Source organism: Tachysurus fulvidraco, chromosome 2, assembly GCF_022655615.1.
Source record: "Tachysurus fulvidraco isolate hzauxx_2018 chromosome 2, HZAU_PFXX_2.0, whole genome shotgun sequence".
Lineage (NCBI taxonomy): Eukaryota > Metazoa > Chordata > Actinopteri > Siluriformes > Bagridae > Tachysurus > Tachysurus fulvidraco.
The window spans coordinates 24,172,546-24,193,032 of NC_062519.1; the positions used below are offsets into that span (position 1 = coordinate 24,172,546).

The following is a 20,487-nucleotide window of genomic DNA, read 5'->3' on the forward strand; positions in this document are numbered from 1 at the left end:
CGCCCGCTACCGCCACCTAACGTCTAAACTGTGAATCGCAAGGCCTCCTAAATAGTCATTCGTGTTCTATAATAATGAAACAGCACGACTTTAATTGCCAAAATATGTTTTTTGTTCTTTCAATGCTAGAAATTGTTTAAAGAGACGTTAGATAAATAAAGAGATTTAAATAAAACGCCAGTTTGTTTATACTATCTGTGGTTCAACGCGTGCTCCGTCTTGGCCAATGACGTGTTTCAGCGATGAGCCTCTGAGCCAATGAACAGCTTCATCGCTCTGAATGAAAAGTGAGATGGAAAACAGAGTAACGGGACGCGTCTCCGTGTTCAGGATGGAAACCTAGCAGTGTTTGCTAACCTGCGCTACGTGTTCACAGATTCGCACACGGTATAACGGTTAAGGTAAGGATGCTGTCAGAGTTTTCTCCGTAAATCTAGTTAACTAGCTAAATTAGCTTAACTAACTGGTTATCAGAGTGCTGTAGTTAAACCGGCGTCAATGTTAAAGGAGAGAGTGAGAGAGAGTGTTTGAGAGAGAGAGAGAGAGAGAGAGAGAGAGAGAGAGGTAGCTAGCTAGCTAGCTAGCTGTAGCTGTTGTCCTTTAATGTTAGCTATAGCTAAACGCTGAGTGATGAGAAATCGAATTAAAACATGTTGTGGATCTGCTCTTGTGAACACCAGATTAGATTAGATGAAATAAAAGTGTTTATTTAATACACAAGAGACTTAAACGACGTTTCATATCGGCTCATATCATGTACGTGTTTGTATGGAAGTGTATAAAAGGTGTGTAATGCACAACAAGGGAGTGGCTGTCTGAGGTGAAGAAGACCACCAGAGATACATGATACTGTTCTTAATTTTATTTATTTATTTATTTATTTATTTATTTTTTAGGGTGGTCCACAAACGCAGTTTCCTTCATCATCAGTATCAGTATCAATACGTGACTTTATAAATGTCTACATTTGTTTCTGTTTAGTAAAATGTTATTTCTTCATTTGCTGGATCTCAGAAGTATAGAAAATATGAATCTTAAACTTTTGAGGAAGTGCCCAGGAGTTTGGTATTAATTTAAATATATAAATGTACCTGTTTATTGACAAAAACGATAAATCCTTCCCTTTTTCACATAAATCCTTCCACATAAAGGCAGAAAAAAAAGGCAAACCATGAACAAAAATGTTATCAATGTAAGCATCAAGAAATGGGTTTTGAGAGACATCCTGCAGGCCTTTGTGCCATGCTGTAGTTCTTCAGCAGAGAGTCAACCATCTCCTGGTAGTGTTTGCCCTGAACCACTGAGATAAAGCTGATGTTAAGCTGCTATCGTCCCTCATAGTGGGTTTCTCCTGGAATTCCTTGTACTCTGAAATCTTATTTATCTTTATCTTTTTAATCTCTGATGAAAACACCAGGTTTGCCCTCAGACATCTAAAAAGAAAAATATCGAATGTACTTAAAGGTTGCCATCTGGGGGTTTATCAGTGGCTCCCACTTGATGTTGTTCCTTTCCATAGTGAATAAGAAGCCTTTTTTAGTGCTCCTTGGTGTCTCTGTTGTCCCAAAGACAAAGGCAGCAGGGAAAATTGGAGACCCATCAGGAATGTCACCATTTTGTATGATGAGCTCTGAGTATTTGAGAATAAGTTGAAAAACATATATTGTAATTTCACCTTTTTTCTGGCTTTATGTGATATATCCAGTTAGTCCTTGCTTTGTATGAATCATCATTTTCTTCTATATTTACTCTTCCTTTGTATTTCATTTGTTTACAAAATTTAGATTTCTCTTTTAAATTCTTGGTTAACATTTAACGTTTCTATTTATTTGCTTTATAAAATTTGATGATCGTTTCCTATGTATATTATTGAATTTAAAGTAATTAATCACAATAATTCCTTGTGCAACAAAGATGCTTTACAGAAAAATGTTTTATTACTGTACTTTTCTCATAACATAGATCGATAGATAGGTAGATAGATGGATAAAACACACATGAAAAAACACACATGCAACACTGGATCTTGCATTGTCTTTTGTATAACCTCACGTCTGGTGTGTGATATCTCACTTATATAACACTGATTATTTTCAGCCGTCCTAATGTTTCATTTAAAGTACATTTTCCTGTATATTAGCTGTTACTATAGCAACAAGAACCTTTTGTTCATGTGCTGTTATCCCAAAATAATGCAGAGACCAGTGCTGTGGTACATACAAAGTGAGAGATGTGGAGTAAGCAAGCACAGAGTCCAGTCAAAGTACAGTTTAGAAATCAGGACAAATTAGAGAAAGTTCTGATTTGTGTGTTTTAAACAAAAGTTGCTGAACAAAAGCTGAAAAGTAACACAAAATTATTGTGGATTCAGGATGAGATCAAACTCACATACTGTAATGTAGGCAAAATAACCTGAACAGTGCATCTACACACAATCTACAAATATTCGGAATAATCCAAATTACTATTTGATCATTTTTCGGGCATTGTTTGAATCTGTCATATGACATTTGTGTAAAGCCAAGCAGCTGAACTGCTGTAACCTATAGAGACCCTGTCCTCATGGTAGCAACAAAAAGGCAGGAACCTCTGGAGCTTCTGCACAGAACCCAAGAGGACAGAGGGAGAACTTCACTGTGAGAACCTCACTGCAAAGCTGGAACCACTAACCACCGAAAGCACCTTTGAACAGCTCTTTATCTGAGTGTGTGCTTTTTGGATGAAGCTTAAAGAGCATTATAATCTTGCAAAGTATGGACTCTTTCCCAAAAAAGACACAAACACAGAAAATAGTAACGAGTCATCCTGTTGTTCTTTCAACTAGATGCAGTTCATGCTGCTGTTTAGTCGGCAGGGCAAGCTGCGCTTGCAGAAGTGGTACGTGCCGCTGTCCGACACACAAAAGAAGAAGATCTCCCGTGAGGTCATCCAGATGGTGTTGGCCCGCAAACCCAAAATGTGCAGCTTTCTGGAGTGGAGAGACTTAAAAATTGTCTACAAGAGGTAAATGCCTTTTTTTCTCCATTGTTATACATTAAAAACACAGGATCAGGATTTGGTGGAAAGCACGAGTGGCGTCCTCTTTATTAGATCTGTATGGATTATTGCTGCCTGGTGAGACAGTTACTGGTGCAAAATAATGGCAAGTATATGATACTGTCCTCATGATGTCTGTCATACTGGTCTGAATGAAGTCACTCCACAGAATATTGAAGAATTCAAACCCTTTTAATTAAAAGCAGCATTTGAAATTTGTTTTCTTCCCAGATATGCCAGCCTGTACTTCTGCTGTGCTGTGGAAGACCAAGAGAATGAACTGATCACCCTCGAGATCATCCACAGATATGTCGAGCTGCTGGACAAGTATTTTGGCAGCGTGAGTCTCCCTCACAGTCTTTAACCCTTTTAAATCGTGCCTTTTTCCACTTTGTTTTTTCACGTGCCTGTATGTCCTAACCTGTATCAGGTATGTGAGCTGGACATCATCTTTAACTTTGAGAAGGCTTACTACATCCTCGATGAGTTTATACTGGGTGGGGAAGCTCAGGAGACATCTAAGAAGATTGTATTGAAGGCCATCGAACAGGCAGATATGTTGCAAGAGGTGGGAGAAAAGAATCTTCACACTTTACACTATGTTTAAAAGTATGTGGACACTTGACCAAGACAATGACACATGTGCAAGGGCATGGAGCTGTTATAATAAGCTGCACTCTTCTATGAAGGCTTTCCACCAGATGTTGGTGCACGACTTACAAAGGTCTCTGAAATTAGCCTACTTTGTGCAAATTATTTGTGACATTTAAAAAAAAAATGCTTACCATACTGTGCTAAAGCTAGTGGAATTGCATTAAGTGTATTTGATGATGTCATTTCCCATCGGCTTATATTTCCAGTTAATAGAATACCATTAGTGTTCCCTTTGATACTTCTAAAATTCATATAATAGACACTATAAAACACAGTGCCCAGTTTGTAGTATGTCATTTGGGACACAGCCAGGTTGTGACGATCAGGTGTCCGTATACTTTTGGCCACATAGCGTATAATCAGCTGTGTGTTACATTATTCTAACATTATAAAATGGCATGTTTTGTTATCGTGTGGATTGTAGGTGTTCAACAGCATCGTCGGTGTGATACATTTCTCAGCATGCATGGATTTTCTTTTTTTCTTTTTTGCCATCTCTGATAAGTGTAAGTGTGCATCTTTTCCAGGAAGCAGAAGCACCACGCAGTGTACTGGAAGAGATTGGACTCACATAAACCTCCTCAGTTCTGCAAAATAATGAGTAACACTTTCTCATTTCCTGCCTTTTCAGTATATGTGTGTTGGTCTTATTTTGAAGTCGCACAAAAACCCATAGTATCTGGATTTAGTCAAATATGCAACTTCCTTCCAGTGTTCTTTGATTAATGTGTTTTCAAGTACATACTGAACAACAAAGCAGTCTATGGATCCAGAACACAACATCTGGTAGTTATATTGTGATTTATAGTATCGAGTTATATCTTTTTCATTACCTCAGTTTGTGTCCTTCGCTGCCTTAAAACACACAATTGGGATTTTTACTGGGTGTGAACTCAGCGTGTCCGTGTAGGTCACGTTTTTTTTCTTTTGGCGCTCAAACGTAAAGATGAGTATGATGGCACACAAAGTCATAAGTATCTAAACATTTGTGGAATAAAAAAATAGCTAACTAAATGTATTAGAATAAGTTCTACCGATAACACTGTAACTGTTTACCACCTACCATCAGGATCACGGTGAAGTACATGCTTTGTCCTGGCAAGATGTTTCATAAATAATTCTTCACTTAAATAAGTATCTGAACACACTTGCACAAACATTTCTTGCTTCTTTTCCATTGTTAAACACGATCTTTAAGACAAAACTTTAAAATAAACATACGACATCACATAAGAAGATATAGAATATTCCCCCTGGACTGTGTGTCCACTGTATTGCCTGGTTTAACTGATGCTTCATAAAATGCTCCCAGGGTTCAGTTTATTTTCAATACCAAAGAATTTCTCCTGTCCTGTTTGTGTCGATAATTTCTAGATGACACTGTGGTTCACTGCCTAATCTCTTTGGGGAGAAAAAATGAAGGTCCTTTCAAAGGTAAATTGAAATGCAAATAAAACATTGTGTCAGCAATAATCTGTCGCATTTTTTTTCACATCTTCACATTTAGTGATATTTTATTACACCTTATAAAATGTTTTTCTGCCGTTTTGTCTCATTTTCAACTGTCCAGTTTTGGTCCATTCTGAGCTTGTAGGTTACTGTAGCCTCAGATTCCTGTTCCTTGGTTTCAACTGCTGTTCTAGTTCATCCACCTTAAGTGAATCAACGCTCTCATCAGCAAGACGTTTCTGCTCACTGGATGTTTTTCTTTTTTCGTACAATTTTGTATGAACGTTAGAGATTGTGTGTGAAAATCCTAGGATGGTAAATAATATATATTATACTAACAGAGTCCGTTCAGGGTTTCATGATTGTAGTAATGAACGCAAAGGAAAGAAATCTATTTCTGAGGTGCTCGCAGTTTTTCAAAACGCCCACAGATTTGCGCATCGTGTGAAGTCTTCACAACACACATGCAGCCAAAGCCCTCTCTCACTTGTGTCTCGACCATGAGTATAGCTATCATAAAAAGTACATTTGTTTTCACTGTTAGGAGTTTAAAAGAATCCTGTGCTTGGAATTTTACCAATTCAAGTAGTTTTACACACACACACACACAAAATGTTGCATCGCAAATTTTTGTTGGGGAAAAAAAACACCCCAGGAAATTCAAGCATTTTTTGCCACAATAATTCCACAAAAGTACACTTAGTCTATAAAACACTCCACACAACATTAATGAATATAATTCTCAATGTGTTTTCTATTTATTGCAATGTTAACCTTTTTTTATTCCTGAACCTTCCACTTCCCAGAATACAGTTTCTTACATTCTCATAGCCATCAATTTGAAGATATTTTTAAACCGACTTGTTAACTGAAATGAAAGAGTTGTCCTCCAGCTGCTCCCTGTTCAGGGTCACCAGAGGTTTCACACTGGATCACCTTCCTGACACAATTCTCTCATTTTAACCGGGACCGGCACTTAAGAGTTTAACCCCTCAGTGGCCGGGTTGCTTCGAACCTGAGCCACAGTGGTGAGTGTGTTGATAAAGGTTTGTTGTAATATCTGCCTCTATAACAAACTTAAATATTCTTCAGACCTCTGTGTCTTTCTGGACTTTGCTTTCAGAATCATGGCTTGAAATGCTCAGCTGTGAATCATTGCATTAATAATCCAGGATCACATGAACTAACGTTCATCATCAACATGAACACCCAAGAAGTCCAAAGTAAGATTAAAATGTAAATCATTTCAAATGTAACTACTCTATGATCTGAACTTTCCTGTTCCTAGTATATATTTAAAAAAAAAAAGTCAAGACAACTTCAGCATGTACGTCAAGACAAGTCTCTGTGCTTAATAAGATCCAAAGGATTGAATTTAGAGCTAATTGAGGTTCGATTAACACACTTATTAAAAGAATCTTACCTTTGATTAAAACCATGACCTGAGGTTAGTGCTGTCTAAGCAAATACTTCAAAAACACTTCTCCACTTTCTTCTTGAAGCATTCTGTTATTCGTTTTAAATTTTAATTTCTTTTTAAAAGAAAGCTTACACATTTCTTCAGAAAATTTAAATCTGCCTTTCATGCAGTGACAGGACTAAACGTTAATCCAAGTTTGCTGTAAAAATAATAAACCTAGATGAACTTAAGGTTTGTTGCAGCAGGGTTAATAGATCAAATGTCATTTCTATATGATTCTGTAGTTTCCTGGCTAAATTCTCTGAAAAAAGTAGTCAACAATAACTGTCATCATTTTTTTTACCTTTTCGTATGCATTTATATTTTGTGTCGAAATTACTGACATTATTAAACCAGGCTAAAGTATCAATTTCTGTTGGAATCCAGAAATTTTCATTAAAAAAAAATTAAGCTCAAAACGGTAACAACATTTATTTACAGATCTCAACAGAAACAGCCAAAACCTGGCAACACAGCAATGTCTTTTCCTGTGGACACTTTAATCTGGGACACTTTCAGTACTAAAGCTGGCAGGTGCAGCTTCAGTGTCTGCAGGTGAAACTGATTTCATGTTCTCGTTGTCTAGGGCAGAGACCAGGTTCTCGTTAACCTCGGCGTCCTCTCCAGCCTTTTGTCCATCTTCGTTTTTTGGTGTCTCTTGAACTTTTTCGTCCCCCGACTCAATAGCAGAAGCTGCCGAAGAGCTGACGCTGCTGGATTTATTTCTCTTTCGCTTTTGTTTCTTTTTGCTCTTTTTCTTTTTCTTGCTCTTTTTTGAGCGTTTGTGATGTGAGGAGTTATCCGCTGAAGAAGCATCGCCTGTTTTGGGGCTTTTGCTCTCACTCCTTTTGGCCTTCTTCTTGATGGATCCATTTTTCATTTGATCTTCAGGGACATGGGATTCTGATCTCCTACAAGATCTTCCACTCTGAGAATTTCTCTCACGGCTTCTAGTACGTGATCTGCGTCTCTCACGGCTTCTGCTTCTCCTGCCCTGGTCATTTAAGGAAAATCTTTCCCTTCTCAGAGAATGGTGAACCCTTTGACTCTCTCTGCTGCGGCTCCGCCTCTCTCTGCTGCGGCTCCGCCTCTCTCTGCTTCTGCTGCTCCGCCTCTCTCTGCTTCTGCTGCTCCAGCCCTCTCTGCTTCTGCTGCTCCACCTGTCTCCTTGTCTGTAGCGAGATTGTTCAGGGCTGTATCCACGCTGAGACGAGGCCCTGTGCCGTCCGCTGAGGCCTCCACCACGGTCAGACGATAAATAGAGGTCACGGTCTGCCTCCCAGAATTCGTTCCCCGGGTTTTGAAACACATGGAGGAAGTTACAGTGCTTCCCCTTTGGACACTTACGCCGGTCATAGAGTCCTAAAAAAATAAAAATAAATGCGTTTAAAAACCAATCTGGGATTTTCAAATATTCTGCTGCTCTGTCTAACAGAGTAAAGTCAATTAAAGTAAGATGTACAGTACTATAATACTTGTATCTGATCCTGAATCAATGATTATTTTTTCCCCTGTTCCAGCAGCGGCTCACGACACAGCCTTGTATGTTAAATTAAATTCGAGAGATCACGTCACACTTGACTTAGCTACATGTTGTTACATTTCCTTTTGGCTGTGCCAGGGTTGCCAGATTTCAGCAACATTTAAAATCCAAACACCACAACAGACCTAGAACTACACTAAAGAATTTGGGAATTTTCTCTCTCAGCCTTTTTGTGGAAAACAAGGACATGTCTCTGTTTTTTTACTCTATAATCCATGTTTCCCCTTTCGACTATGAGGTAATTTATGGAGCTAAATTGAGTAGAAAGTGCACTGCACTCTTACTCTACAACATCTTAATTAAAAACATTTTTTTAAAAGCAGATCAATGGCAAATAGCACTGATCACTCAAAGAAGGTAATTATTACTTTAAAACAATTTAAAAATCTGTGGGCTTGTGATTGAGAACTTTATGAAGATTAATATTTATAGAAGGGCTGATGTACATTAGTTAGCGCATTAGTTAGTATGCTGCTTTTGATCAGATCAAATTATCCTCCGGGGTTAAATAAATGATTTCACTTCTTCAATATATCAGACTAATCTTTATTTAAAACTCATTAATGTCACTGTGCAGGTCCCCTGAACAATGTGTCTAACTGCTGTTGCCAGAAATAACTAATTACTAGAACAGCTGTAGTTTTAATGCAACCCATCCTACCAGTGACTGTTTCAGTTCGTACCACATATTGCCGTTTTCCACTTGGTCACAGGAGAGAATTCACACTGCAGTTGCCTCCCTGCGTACCACCGTCCGTTAAACATCATAAAAGCTTCTTTACACTGCTCCTCACTACACACAACACACAGGTTTTAGAATGCATTTTAATTGTTTTCATTTTTGTTTTTTTATTTCCTTGGGCGTAACCAATCATACAATGTGACTACCCAGAACAACACTTTGCAAGATTTATTATTTTAACTTACGTGTCATACTGCACATAAACATTGCCTCTTAAGTGGGGTTCAAAGTTGCAGCTCACCTGAAACAACAAGTTTAAAGAAACAAATTAACGCCCGACACCAACTAGAGTTTGGACTTCCACAGACGTTTAGGTTTATTACCTTGAACTGCACAACTTTGCCTGCATTCCTGAATTCTGGAAGAACGTCTTCGTAGAAGTCTAGAAACTGCTGCCGTGTCTCGTCATCGCTGTACTCGAGACTTGCATCTGTGTCGTAGTCATCACGTCTGCTCTGCTCCATGGCGAACGTCACAAACATTGCCCGAACCATCAAGGTGCTACTCGACGACGGGTGATCATGTTTTCGGGAGCACCTGATCAGAAAAAAGACCAAGCAGAAGAAAAAGTTGTGAGAACTTCAAAAAGTCACATGCTTTCTTATTCTATTATTCTATTGTAATTCATCTCACCGCTCTCCAAATCTGCAGGCTCCTGTTTTGATAAAAAAGGGGCAGTTTGCCTTGTCTTTTTCAGTCCCGAAATCCACAGGGGCATCAGGATTTTTCCAAGAGCCTCCATTTTCCAACTGGTAAAAAACAAAAAAAAAATTATAAAATGTAACTAAACCGTTCTTCAAAATATTTCTTCCTGCAAATCTTTGTGTCAATGTTGACATACCTGGCTTTCTGCTTGATCCAACAGTTTCTGTACAGCTTCCTATAAATGGTGCAAACACACAGTATGACTCGTAAAAACCTGCAGTCAGCTACAGATATCTGTCAGCATTAGTTAAGACCTCTGAGTAAAACATGAATTCTGGCAAAGCTCGGTTTCCCTGATGGGCAAACCGAAGAGTGGAAATGTAGGTGGCAAAGCATCATTGTTCAACTAGTCATCAAAAGATACATTGTCTTCCGATGAAGAAGATGCCCACAGGCTTGTCACTCTTTCGTATCTTATGTTAAGGAAGCAAGCATTAATCGTCACAATCAAAGACAAAAAGATCTCAAAGTTTACAGTGTGTACAGACAACCATGAACGTAACAGTTTGTAAATATCTTGTGTGTGATAACATCTAAACCTAAGAATCTGGAAATGATTCACACCAGAAGTTCTGGTGCAAGTCTTCTTACTCTTGCTATTCATAGGATAACTTGCAAAATGAACTAAAACCTATGGTGCTGATCTAATTGGATGCTTTTAAACAGCTTAGTGATAGAAGCATCTGACTGTAAATGTATTGTAATTTGTATGATGATTGTGTACCACTTTGAACTGTGATATCTTTTCCAGGACGCTTTTGTGAAAGAGATTTTATATCTCATTCAGATATTGCTGGTAAATTAAAGGATAAATAAAAAATGTCTTTCAATCAATGACCAACTGATTCAACGGAACCTAACAATGATGATGATGATGATAATAATAATAATAATAATAATAAAAAGCCTGGCAAAGGACTGGGTAGAGGGTGACAGACAAATTTTGCATTTATATGTCGTGCATAAGTATCCTCAAGTTCCCCAACACCAAACTAAACTGCTTAGTGTGTCAATGCTTGTATGTCAGGAATCTACATGAAATCAACATATTACAATGTGTCTGTATGTGGGTGTCTCAGGTTTGGCTAGAGAACATAAACAAACAATCATGAACAACACAGAAGTACCCAATAAATAAATGTAAAAAGTCCAGGACAAACGTTTTGGAAAAATATCATCTAGAGCTTGGCCATGTTATAAAACACAGTTAACTGAAATGGGGAAAGAAATCTTTCAGTATTATGGGTAGCTTCCTGGTATATAATTCTAATCAATTTGAATTACAGGGGTTTTTTTTACTACAAAATGAAAAAGTTCAAGGGGTGAATATTTGAATGAAAAGCAAGAGTCTCTCATTAAAAACATCACAGGTCAAAAGTGCAGGTATACTGTATCACATACACCAGCATTTAGGTTCATATGCATATTTAGAACATGGTTCATCATGAAAGCAGGTTGTGCATGTGAAAGCTGAGTGTGAGAGGATATATAGGTATCAGCCTCTGAGTTTATCCTCCGAATGCAGGGATCACCTCTCTGTCTCTCTTCTCCTGCTGCTTCTGCTCCTGCTTCTCTCTTTCCTTTCTCTGCTGTTCCTCCCATTCCTCCCTGATCCTCCTCTGCAGAGAATAATAATGAAGAGATCAGGACAAATAAGGTTTAACACTTAAAAATAAACAAATAAATAAGATTAACTCCTGTGTTACCTCTTCATCCTCCTTTTTCTTTTGAGCAGCGTCGTCTCTCTCTTTCCTCAGCCTAAATTCCTCTTGAGCAATTCTCTCTCTCTCCAACCATTCCCGGTGCAAACACTCTCGCTCTCTGTGTATATTGTCAAACACAGCAATAACAATCAATGCAGTAATAACAAGTGTGACAGGTGACCAATGCAACCATTGAGAAACCACTTACCTCTGCTCTTCATCATCTTCATCATGTTCATCATGTTGCTCGTGCTCAATTGCATTCTGATCAGCACCTGCACAGGATTAATAACATTAATATTTCATTCCATTTTAAGGCTGTGGGCTTTTAGATTTTGGAAACTACAAAAGTAAACAATGTGTACATCAGGTACATACTAGCACATTGTCTGAGTTTAGCAAGAGCTTGACGTTTTCTTTTTCTTCTTTCTCTTTTCAGAAAGGCCCGTCGTTGTTTACCACTAAACACACAGAAAAAAACACAAAGAAATAAAGTTTCATTACTCCATCAGGTTGTTTTAGGGATCAAACCCACTACTGCCTGCTACACTAGTGCACTGTGCTGCTACTAAACAGTCAATATAATGCTGACGACTCAGGCTTCAGACCTCAGTGGCGCAGATTCCTGGATTTCTGTAACTTCATGCTGATTCTCAGACGAAAGAACAACAGGAAACTGGTCATTTGTCGAACACCGGCACGGATCTGTTGATAACATGTTAGCACATCGTGCTAACCGTCGAATTATAAGGGATGCAGACGGAAACAAGGGCGCAAAATGATGACGCTTTGTCTGCGGCACGCTTTAACGTCGTGTTTGTCGCGCGCATGCGCGTTCGTTCTTGCGCGCATCGGATGAAAGAATTCAGGAAAGTTCAGTCGCGCTTCAGTAACAATACTCCGTTGAATGAATCGTTTACTTTCAGACGTCGTGTTCGGACTTTTCTGACTCTCGGTTCTGCTGGATAAACTCAGAAATGGCCGACAAAGAAGGTAACGTTTGTGCGCGCGCATTGTTTCCTCGCTGCGTTGATGGCTAACTGGCTAACACGCTAAAATTTGGCGGCGAGTTTTTTTTATCTTTAAAAATATATATATACATATTTTTAATTAATTTTGTTAATTTTCTCCATTCAAAAGTCTCCGAGTGCATTTCTTCAAGGCAATAATACTGTACAGGTGTTTAATATTTAGTGTGTAGCGTGAAGCTTTCACCTGATTGAGCTTTAACATTAGCATCAGTCGCTTCTGCTAATCATAAAAAGTGAGAATCGTAACTATGGAGATTAAAGGCTGAGAGAAGTTTTTATATACACGTCACATTACATTTTTTATGCTTTATATTGTATTTAAGGTGATCGGTTTGTCCAGCATACTGACATCGCTCATGTTGTTTTAATTGTAATTAAATCGATGTAGATTTTAAGGCAGTGTAAACACAATAACGCGATATTTTGCACACGCGCAATCCATGAAGTCTGGTAATACAGCCAATACAACAACAAAAGCGTTTTCTAAAAGCCTGGATATCATCAATGAGCTCAGGATAGGAGCTTCAATTAAGGTTTTTAAATGTGGTGTGATTTATTGGTCCCAGAAGTTTGAATAATTTCCTGCTATGCCAATATTATATCATTCTATTATCCAGCCCTAGATGTTCTGTGTAGTCTCATCAGACTGGATCTACTGCACTGACACACTAATGCTGTGAATTAACTATCGATTTAATGTAGTCTGGATCACTTAACACACTGGCAAATTAGTGATGAGTAAAGCAAATAACGTGGGCAGGAATTCATTTTGGTTCAGGAAAGGAAATCTGTCATATAAAATCACTGCAGTTAAATTCCCCACGCAGACATTTTGTCGTTTGATTGTTAAAGGTACACTATATCATCAGTGATAAAAAGATCAATGAGAGTTCTACTAAAATGTTTAATTTAAGTAATTAGATAATATCTTATAATGCTAGCTCTATCTTCCTGTTTCTCCTCCTGCTGTTCATCATCACTGTAAGTTTGAGGGAGAAACCTGTTTCTCATCAACGTAGCAGCTGAGAGCCATTAAACTGTAATGAAACAAACTAAGAACCACATTTATTTGAGGTTCGTGGAAGGTAAAAATATAATGAAAAAAGGTAATGAGGTTTTTACAGGCCACTTATGAACATAATTATAGCGCAGTTACTGTGCAAATCAGCATTATGTTAATAGTCTGGATGTGCTCTGAGTAGGTCTGGTTTTCTTTTTGTCCGCTAGTGTATGATGATGCTGTAGAGGAGCGGGTAATAAATGAAGAATACAAAATATGGAAGAAAAACACACCTTTTCTCTACGACCTGGTCATGACACATGCGCTCGAATGGCCAAGTTTAACGGTGCAGTGGTTGCCTGATGTGAGCAGGTAAAAAAAGATAAATAAAAACAAGACCCTTTTTCGAAGTCACACTTAAACTAAGTGGATATATTTTCATTCTAGATATTTGGGCTAACATTTTTTAAATGGCTAAAGTGTGCATTTAAATACTGAAAAAAAACCACCCCAGACTTTTCAGACTTTGTGAGTTTCCAAAGACTATTAAAATCTCTGAGAATTTTATCCTTGTGTAATCTCTGGTTTAGGCAGGAGGGAAAGGATTATGCAGTTCACAGACTGGTGCTGGGAACACACACTTCAGATGAGCAGAACCACCTGGTCATTGCCAGTGTTCAGATTCCCAATGATGATGCTCAGTTCGATGCTTCTCACTACGACAGCGAAAAAGGAGGTTTGTCTTACATAAGTCATTTTTTTATTTTTATGTGAACAATACATAACGATCAACGACCAAGTTAAAATGATTAAAAAAGTTCTTAAATGTTTGCTAGTCAGATTTTTGTAACGAAAATATTTTCTTGATTTAATATTGAATCGGGTGTTTTTTGTGTCTGTTTCTTCAGCAGGTACGTTTACTCCTTAATATTTGGTATATACCAGAGGTTCACATCAGTTCACTAAATTTGCTGGAGGATTTAAAAATCGGAGTGGAAAATAAATCAGTTCTGGTGGTATTACTACTGATATCTTGAAGTCCTCTTGTTTGATATTTCTTCATATAGAATCGTTTATTTAATTCATTCATTTAGTGTTGAATTTACAGTTTGGATATTTACTAGGAGTCATCTAACATTTCAAACTCTCTCTCTCTCTCTCTCTCTCTCTCTCTCTCTCTCTCTCTCTCTCTCTCTCTCTCTCTCTCTCTAGAGTTTGGCGGATTTGGGTCTGTGAGCGGAAAGATTGAGATCGAGATCAAGATCAATCATGAGGGTGAGGTGAACCGGGCGAGATACATGCCACAGAACCCCTGCATAATTGCCACCAAGACTCCTACATCTGATGTGCTAGTCTTTGACTACACTAAACACCCATCCAAACCAGGTGTGTCAAAGCTTTGTACCATTTTGCCCAGCCTAGTTTCTACTTTATTTATTTATTTATTTATTTATTTTAAAGGTTAATTTAAAGTAGATTTTCCTGTTGTACAATAAATACGTAAATTGACAAAAACGCTTATGGCAAAAATGTGAACAACGGGTTTAAAAAAAATACTAATAGCCCAAACGATTGAATGTACAGTGTTTTTAAAATAAGTAAAACATAGTGCATCGGTAATCATGAATACTTCAAGTGTGTATTTAAAAATACAACACTACACAACTACATCTGTTCCACATCTAATGATCGTTTAAAGGTACGTCTTAATATGCGTTTCCAGAGGTCTAATAAATACTGGTTTGAATGACACCTGCACAAGCAAAAAAGCAATGTGCAATGTCCTTTACCTTTTAAGAGTGACCAGCAGTTTAATTCTGTGCTTGTAGAGCCCATGTAGAGATTTAAAAAAAAAATCTTGTACTTCATTCTAAATTAGATCGGTAAGCAGTGCAGAGATGCAAGAATAGGCAGAATGTAAGATCTGTTTTTCTTGTATTAGTCAGAAACTTTACTGCAGCATTCTGTACTGTTTGCTGGTGTGACAATGAAACTGACTTACCGACAGATACCAGGCATTACATATTACATATTGCCAAGGTGTGATGTAATACATGAAATGATTAGACAGAATTAAGTGACATTCTGCATTTGAAAGAATCTATTATTCACAACTGAATTTATTTGCATGTCAAAATGTATTATATTAATTATTAAAAAATTATTAATATAGCTATGAATATATCATAATTTACAAAGGTTTAAAAATTCCATGACACTATTATTCCATGACACTATTATGCAGTATTACTTACTATAATATATTACTTACAATAATGCTTATTGTCATAGCTACCAGGGACAAAAATTATAATCTCTTGTCTTATTATTTTATATGAAGAAAGTTCTATAAACTATGTAGAATGCTGTTCTGGCTGTTGGAACCTTTCTTTCATATAGTTTTTTTTTTAAATTCACATAATCTATAGACCCTAGCGGTGAGTGCAGTCCAGACCTGAGACTGAGAGGTCATCAGAAGGAAGGATACGGTCTTTCCTGGAACCCAAACCTGAGCGGAAACTTGCTCAGTGCATCAGACGATCATGTGAGCATTCTGAATCTCCAGAAGAAGCCTTTAGTAAGGTTCAGCTCCATTAAATGGATGCGTTTTCTAAACTTTTATTTTTTCTCTGCAGACAATCTGTTTATGGGATATCAGTGGATCTCCTAAGGAAGGAAAGATTATAGATGCCAAGACCATCTTCACAGGCCACACTGCCGTAGTGGAGGACGTGTCCTGGCACCTCCTGCACGAGTCACTTTTCGGCTCTGTTGCCGATGACCAGAAACTTATGATGTGAGTTTGGCTAATCAGATTAAACACATACATGTAGCAGCACAGTGTACTGTACTTTACTTGTTTACCACGTTGACACTACATACAGAAGAGAACGAATCAGATCCAACTTCTCGAATCTTTATTCTTTCCTGAAATGCCTTGGATTTAATGCTGTGGTTTGACATCCCAGTAGGTACAATCTTAAACATTATGCATCTCGTAGTGAAAAGGTAGAACAAAAAATAGTAGCACAATGTAAGACCGGGCTTCGAGCGAGTTGTTTTGGTGAAACTTAACTTTGTTTGGCTAAATGCTTAGTAATTGAAATGTTCATTTGCTTTCTATTGGGTATGTTGATGAGACTGCTCTTTCTTGTACTTTTCAGTGATATTAACAGTGAATTATCACAAATGAAGTAAACACTAATCAAAGTTCAAACAAGTGCTAAAATGTGGTTTTTCAGAAGTTTGCGATGCAGACTGAATTCCTGCTCACGTTTTGACAACGACAAATCACCAGATTGGCTGACTTTTAACAGCAAAACAAAAAGTTTAACAGCAAAAAAAAACAAAACTAGAAAATACATTTTGGGTTTAAAAAACTTCAATGAGACTTCTTTTTTAAAAACAGAATTGTGGTTCTTTTGGCAAACCTTGAAATGCGAATCTACATTCTGGTCAGCAGCAGAAAACCTTAAAAATGCAACAAAAACGTGTACTGTGACTTTAATGAATCTTGCAGTAATTACCACAATTACTGTGGGGAAAACCATTGTCATTGTATATAAGTGAAAGCTGTCAATCAATAATGGTAATAGAAAGTCATTTTCATAATGAGAAGAAAAAAAAGAAAAAAAAAATCATGTCTTGTCTTTAACAGCTGGGACACAAGATCCAACAACACGGCTAAGCCCAGTCACTCGGTGGACGCTCACACTGCTGAAGTCAACTGCTTGTCCTTTAATCCCTACAGCGAGTTCATCCTAGCCACCGGATCTGCAGATAAGGTTCCTACACCACTATTAGTGCACACGTACATATGCATGCACACGCAACCTCAGCTTTGTTCTGCATTAGATTACATACATAGTTACTTGACATCCCCTGACATGATCAAACACAAATGTACTTGAAGAAATGTCTTTAAATAAAAACACATTTATTCCTACAGACTGTGGCTTTGTGGGATTTGCGCAACCTAAAGCTGAAGCTTCACTCCTTTGAGTCACACAAGGACGAAATATTCCAGGTAATACTTCTATTTGTCAGCCACACAAAGATGTGCATATTATACGAAATATAGCTGTGCATTTTGGTATTTTTCCTAGATTATTATACTCAAAAGAATAAATGAACAAATCGTTTATTTCCTGTTGGCTGATCAGTTTTTTGAAGCTGGTTGTGGTAACACACTTTCCATGGTGAAATTCATGCACTGTTCAGTTCAATTTGTTTATCTAGCACTTTTAACATTGGACATTAGGACTGTGTTGTGGTGATCAACATCTTTAGAGGCTTTTTTAGGGGTCTAAATGCCCTCCGAGACGTTTTTGAGACTGATATAAATCCGATGGTTCAAACCAATTCAGGAGGTGGTCTGGGACGCATTACAGATGAAACTGGACAGGTGTAAATGAATGTTGTTCAAGCCACATATGTCAGCGCTATACTCCTCCCAAACGGATGTGTCACTCGCAGGAGATCTTTCACCCAGGTGTCTCACTGGGTCTTAAAATGCACTGCTGCCACCGGCGAAAATGCAGCAAACAGTAAATGCTGTTTTTTTGTAGCATAACAAGTTTTTTCGTCTTCTTTTTTTATTGCATTCTGAAAACCGCATTCACCAAAGCGTGTTCCATTTCAATTACCCCGGAAATGAGGTAAAATATTTTTTGCATTTTGGGCTGGGGGTAGAAAGATCGGATTGATATCTGATTCGCCGAGACGCATTTATGTGGCCTGATGTAAATGGAACAGTTTTAAAAAATCAGATAGCTATCGGATCAGAGAAAACACATGAAGTGACCGGGTGTAAAAAGGCCCTTGGACAGTAGAAAATCTCTGGTTTGTATTTCTCAGTGTTGTCAAGGGCACTTTTCATTAGATTTATGGCACTAAGGTTGGAACTAGGAGCTATTAGCAGTGTGCTATAGCAAAAACAAGCATGCAGGAGCGTGACATTGAGTAAAACTCTGTAATCAGCCACAACTAAGAGATGAAAAACTTTCACAAAACCAGGAGGTGCTTTCTTTCTTTTGGATGTGTTTTGTAAGGTGTCCCATAGAACAGTTTAAGGGGAAGCACAATATAAGTATGAAATTATCCATATAGGGATGCAAGATTATTACATGATGGAAAATTTAGGATTAACGAACATTTCACAAAGGAGTTTCACAGGTATGATGAAGAATATACAAAAATATTGAGTTTAAGGAATGATCCCAGAGACGACACGATGAAGCTATAGCAACGAGCGATGCCTAAGCATTACCATCACGGTTGTCTTTTTTTCCCCATCTTCCCTTCCCTTTGTCCTGGTTGTCTTCTGTGAGAATCTGTACTTGAATGCATGGCAGAGTCTATGTGCATTCTGTAATTGTAAAGAGAGCTAGAATATACTTATTCTGTTACAGACGAATATATATTATATTATATTGCTCACTACTTAAACTTATCCAGCAAATGAGTAGAAATGGAGAGAATATTGAGGTTCTGCCAAAGCTGAAAATGTGGGTCTGCTTTTTTTTTTTTTTTTTGTGCGCACATGGTCAGCTTGATTTAGATGAATGACCAATCAGAGAGTGACTCCAGTTTACCAGGTGTGGGAACTGTAGGACACGCCCAATAAACACCACCAATGGTTGGATGCAATAAACTGGTAAAAGTCCAGTTATCTGTGTGGGATGGCTCTGAAAGTAAATTTCTTGACAGGTTCAGTGGTCCCCTCATAATGAGACGATCCTGGCCTCCAGTGGAACAGACAGGCGACTCAACGTCTGGGACCTGAGGTGAGGCAACACTCTTCTTTCTTTTTTAAATTGAGGTATATTAGTTATGCCAGTTGTTTAGTCTCTCTTGCTCCCTTGCTGCCATCTTGGGACTGTGATCAACTTATATATGTAATAGCTACGTATAACAGTGTGTCATTGTGATTCTCACTTTTTGTGCTTTTTTTTTTTTTAAAACTTGCAGTAAAATTGGAGAGGAACAGTCTGCTGAGGATGCTGAAGATGGACCTCCAGAACTGTTGGTAAGACCACAACACGGGTTGTTGATTTTGATTTGAATAACGGAAATACATATATATTTCTTTGCAAGCTTCAAACTCGCTCGTGTCTCTGCCACTGTGACAGTTTATTCATGGCGGCCACACAGCGAAGATTTCTGATTTCTCCTGGAATCCCAACGAGCCCTGGGTGATCTGCTCCGTATCCGAAGACAACATTATGCAAGTTTGGCAAATGGTCAGTCCTGATTATTATATGCTTATTGTTCTGAAATTCCCCTATCACAGTTGATTTTAAAAGATGTCTGCTATATGAAACAAAACTAATCGTTCCTTCTTTCAGGCCGAAAACATCTACAATGACGAGGAGCCAGACACTCCTGCCTCAGAGCTTGAGAGCCAGGCCTCATAACAGCTTCAAACATGTAATAGCTGTTTTTTTTTTGTTGTTGTTTTTGTTTATTACCCTGGTTCTTTTGTTACAAATGTTCATCCACTCACAATCACTTGGGATGATTCAGATTATTAAACAAATGCATTCGTGAACCTCATTCAGAGGCCAAAATCTAATTAAACCAGTTCCTCAACTGCTCTTTACTTGTATTACTCTGTGTCAAATGTTTCCTAAAAAAGCAACAGTCATGTCGGTTAGATCACCATGAGCCGTGGTGTGGGAGAATGTTCTGAAGGAGAACTTTGAAAATGCACTTGAATGTTTCACTTCATTTCCAACATGCATGAGTGAAAGCAAGCAGTTTTCATTCCTTTATACTTTTTGTGCATAAACCTGATGTCAACTGCAATAAAACTTTTGTAATACCTTTTAAGTGATGGTTCATTTTGCATTCCTAAATTTGAAACTGTACTATTGATTAATGAATTGAATGAATTGGGACATGGAAGCCTTTATTATCATCATCATCACATATACATTACAGTGGAATTATTTTCTGAGGTTAGGGTCAGAGAGCAGGGGCAGCTATGATACAGCACCCCTTGCTCAAGGGCCCAACAGTGGCAGCTTGGCAGTGCTGGGGCTTAAACCCTGATTCTTCAAGCAACAACCCAGAGCCTTAACCACTTGATCCACCACTGCATATATTTACCCAAATAAACCAGTGACTCTTGTAGAAGAGACCTTCTTTGGCAACAGTCTACATC

The 20,487-nt window shown here is 38.0% G+C and overlaps 3 protein-coding genes across 5 annotated transcripts; 2 read left to right on the plus strand and 1 right to left on the minus strand.

Annotated features, from left to right (window-relative positions):
• Positions 1–244: 244 nt before the first annotated feature.
• ap1s2 (adaptor related protein complex 1 subunit sigma 2) lies at positions 245–5,163 on the plus strand. 2 transcript variants are annotated; one of them, XM_027170024.2, is made up of 5 exons: positions 245–401; positions 2,825–3,003; positions 3,268–3,376; positions 3,467–3,604; positions 4,115–5,163. In XM_027170024.2, exons 2-5 carry the CDS (start codon positions 2,825–2,827, stop codon positions 4,286–4,288), a joined length of 600 nt encoding a protein of 199 aa, XP_027025825.2. In that variant the 5' UTR covers positions 245–401; the 3' UTR covers positions 4,289–5,163. The 2 variants fall into 2 exon arrangements, with proteins under 2 accessions (XP_027025825.2, XP_027025826.1); XM_027170025.2 differs by having other exon boundaries at positions 4,218–5,163.
• Positions 5,164–7,011: 1,848 nt separating this feature from the next.
• On the minus strand, positions 7,012–12,036 carry zrsr2 (zinc finger (CCCH type), RNA-binding motif and serine/arginine rich 2). The gene is made up of 11 exons (XM_027169877.2): positions 11,900–12,036; positions 11,670–11,752; positions 11,500–11,566; positions 11,295–11,409; positions 11,121–11,207; positions 9,725–9,763; positions 9,517–9,632; positions 9,207–9,420; positions 9,069–9,124; positions 8,825–8,934; positions 7,012–7,960 (listed from the first exon to the last, which is right to left on the minus strand). Exons 1-11 carry the CDS (start codon positions 12,007–12,009, stop codon positions 7,098–7,100), a joined length of 1,860 nt encoding a protein of 619 aa, XP_027025678.2. The 5' UTR covers positions 12,010–12,036; the 3' UTR covers positions 7,012–7,097.
• A 107-nt stretch (positions 12,037–12,143) lies between these two features.
• rbb4l (retinoblastoma binding protein 4, like) lies at positions 12,144–20,153 on the plus strand. 2 transcript variants are annotated; one of them, XM_027169879.2, is made up of 13 exons: positions 12,144–12,284; positions 13,550–13,694; positions 13,913–14,058; positions 14,231–14,233; positions 14,535–14,708; positions 15,752–15,867; positions 15,959–16,119; positions 16,981–17,107; positions 17,272–17,349; positions 19,032–19,108; positions 19,293–19,350; positions 19,454–19,564; positions 19,670–20,153. In XM_027169879.2, the coding sequence occupies exons 1-13, from the start codon at positions 12,269–12,271 to the stop codon at positions 19,736–19,738; spliced, it is 1,281 nt and encodes a 426-aa protein (XP_027025680.1). In that variant the 5' UTR covers positions 12,144–12,268; the 3' UTR covers positions 19,739–20,153. The 2 variants fall into 2 exon arrangements, with proteins under 2 accessions (XP_027025680.1, XP_027025681.1); XM_027169880.2 differs by lacking the exon at positions 14,231–14,233.
• Positions 20,154–20,487: the final 334 nt, after the last annotated feature.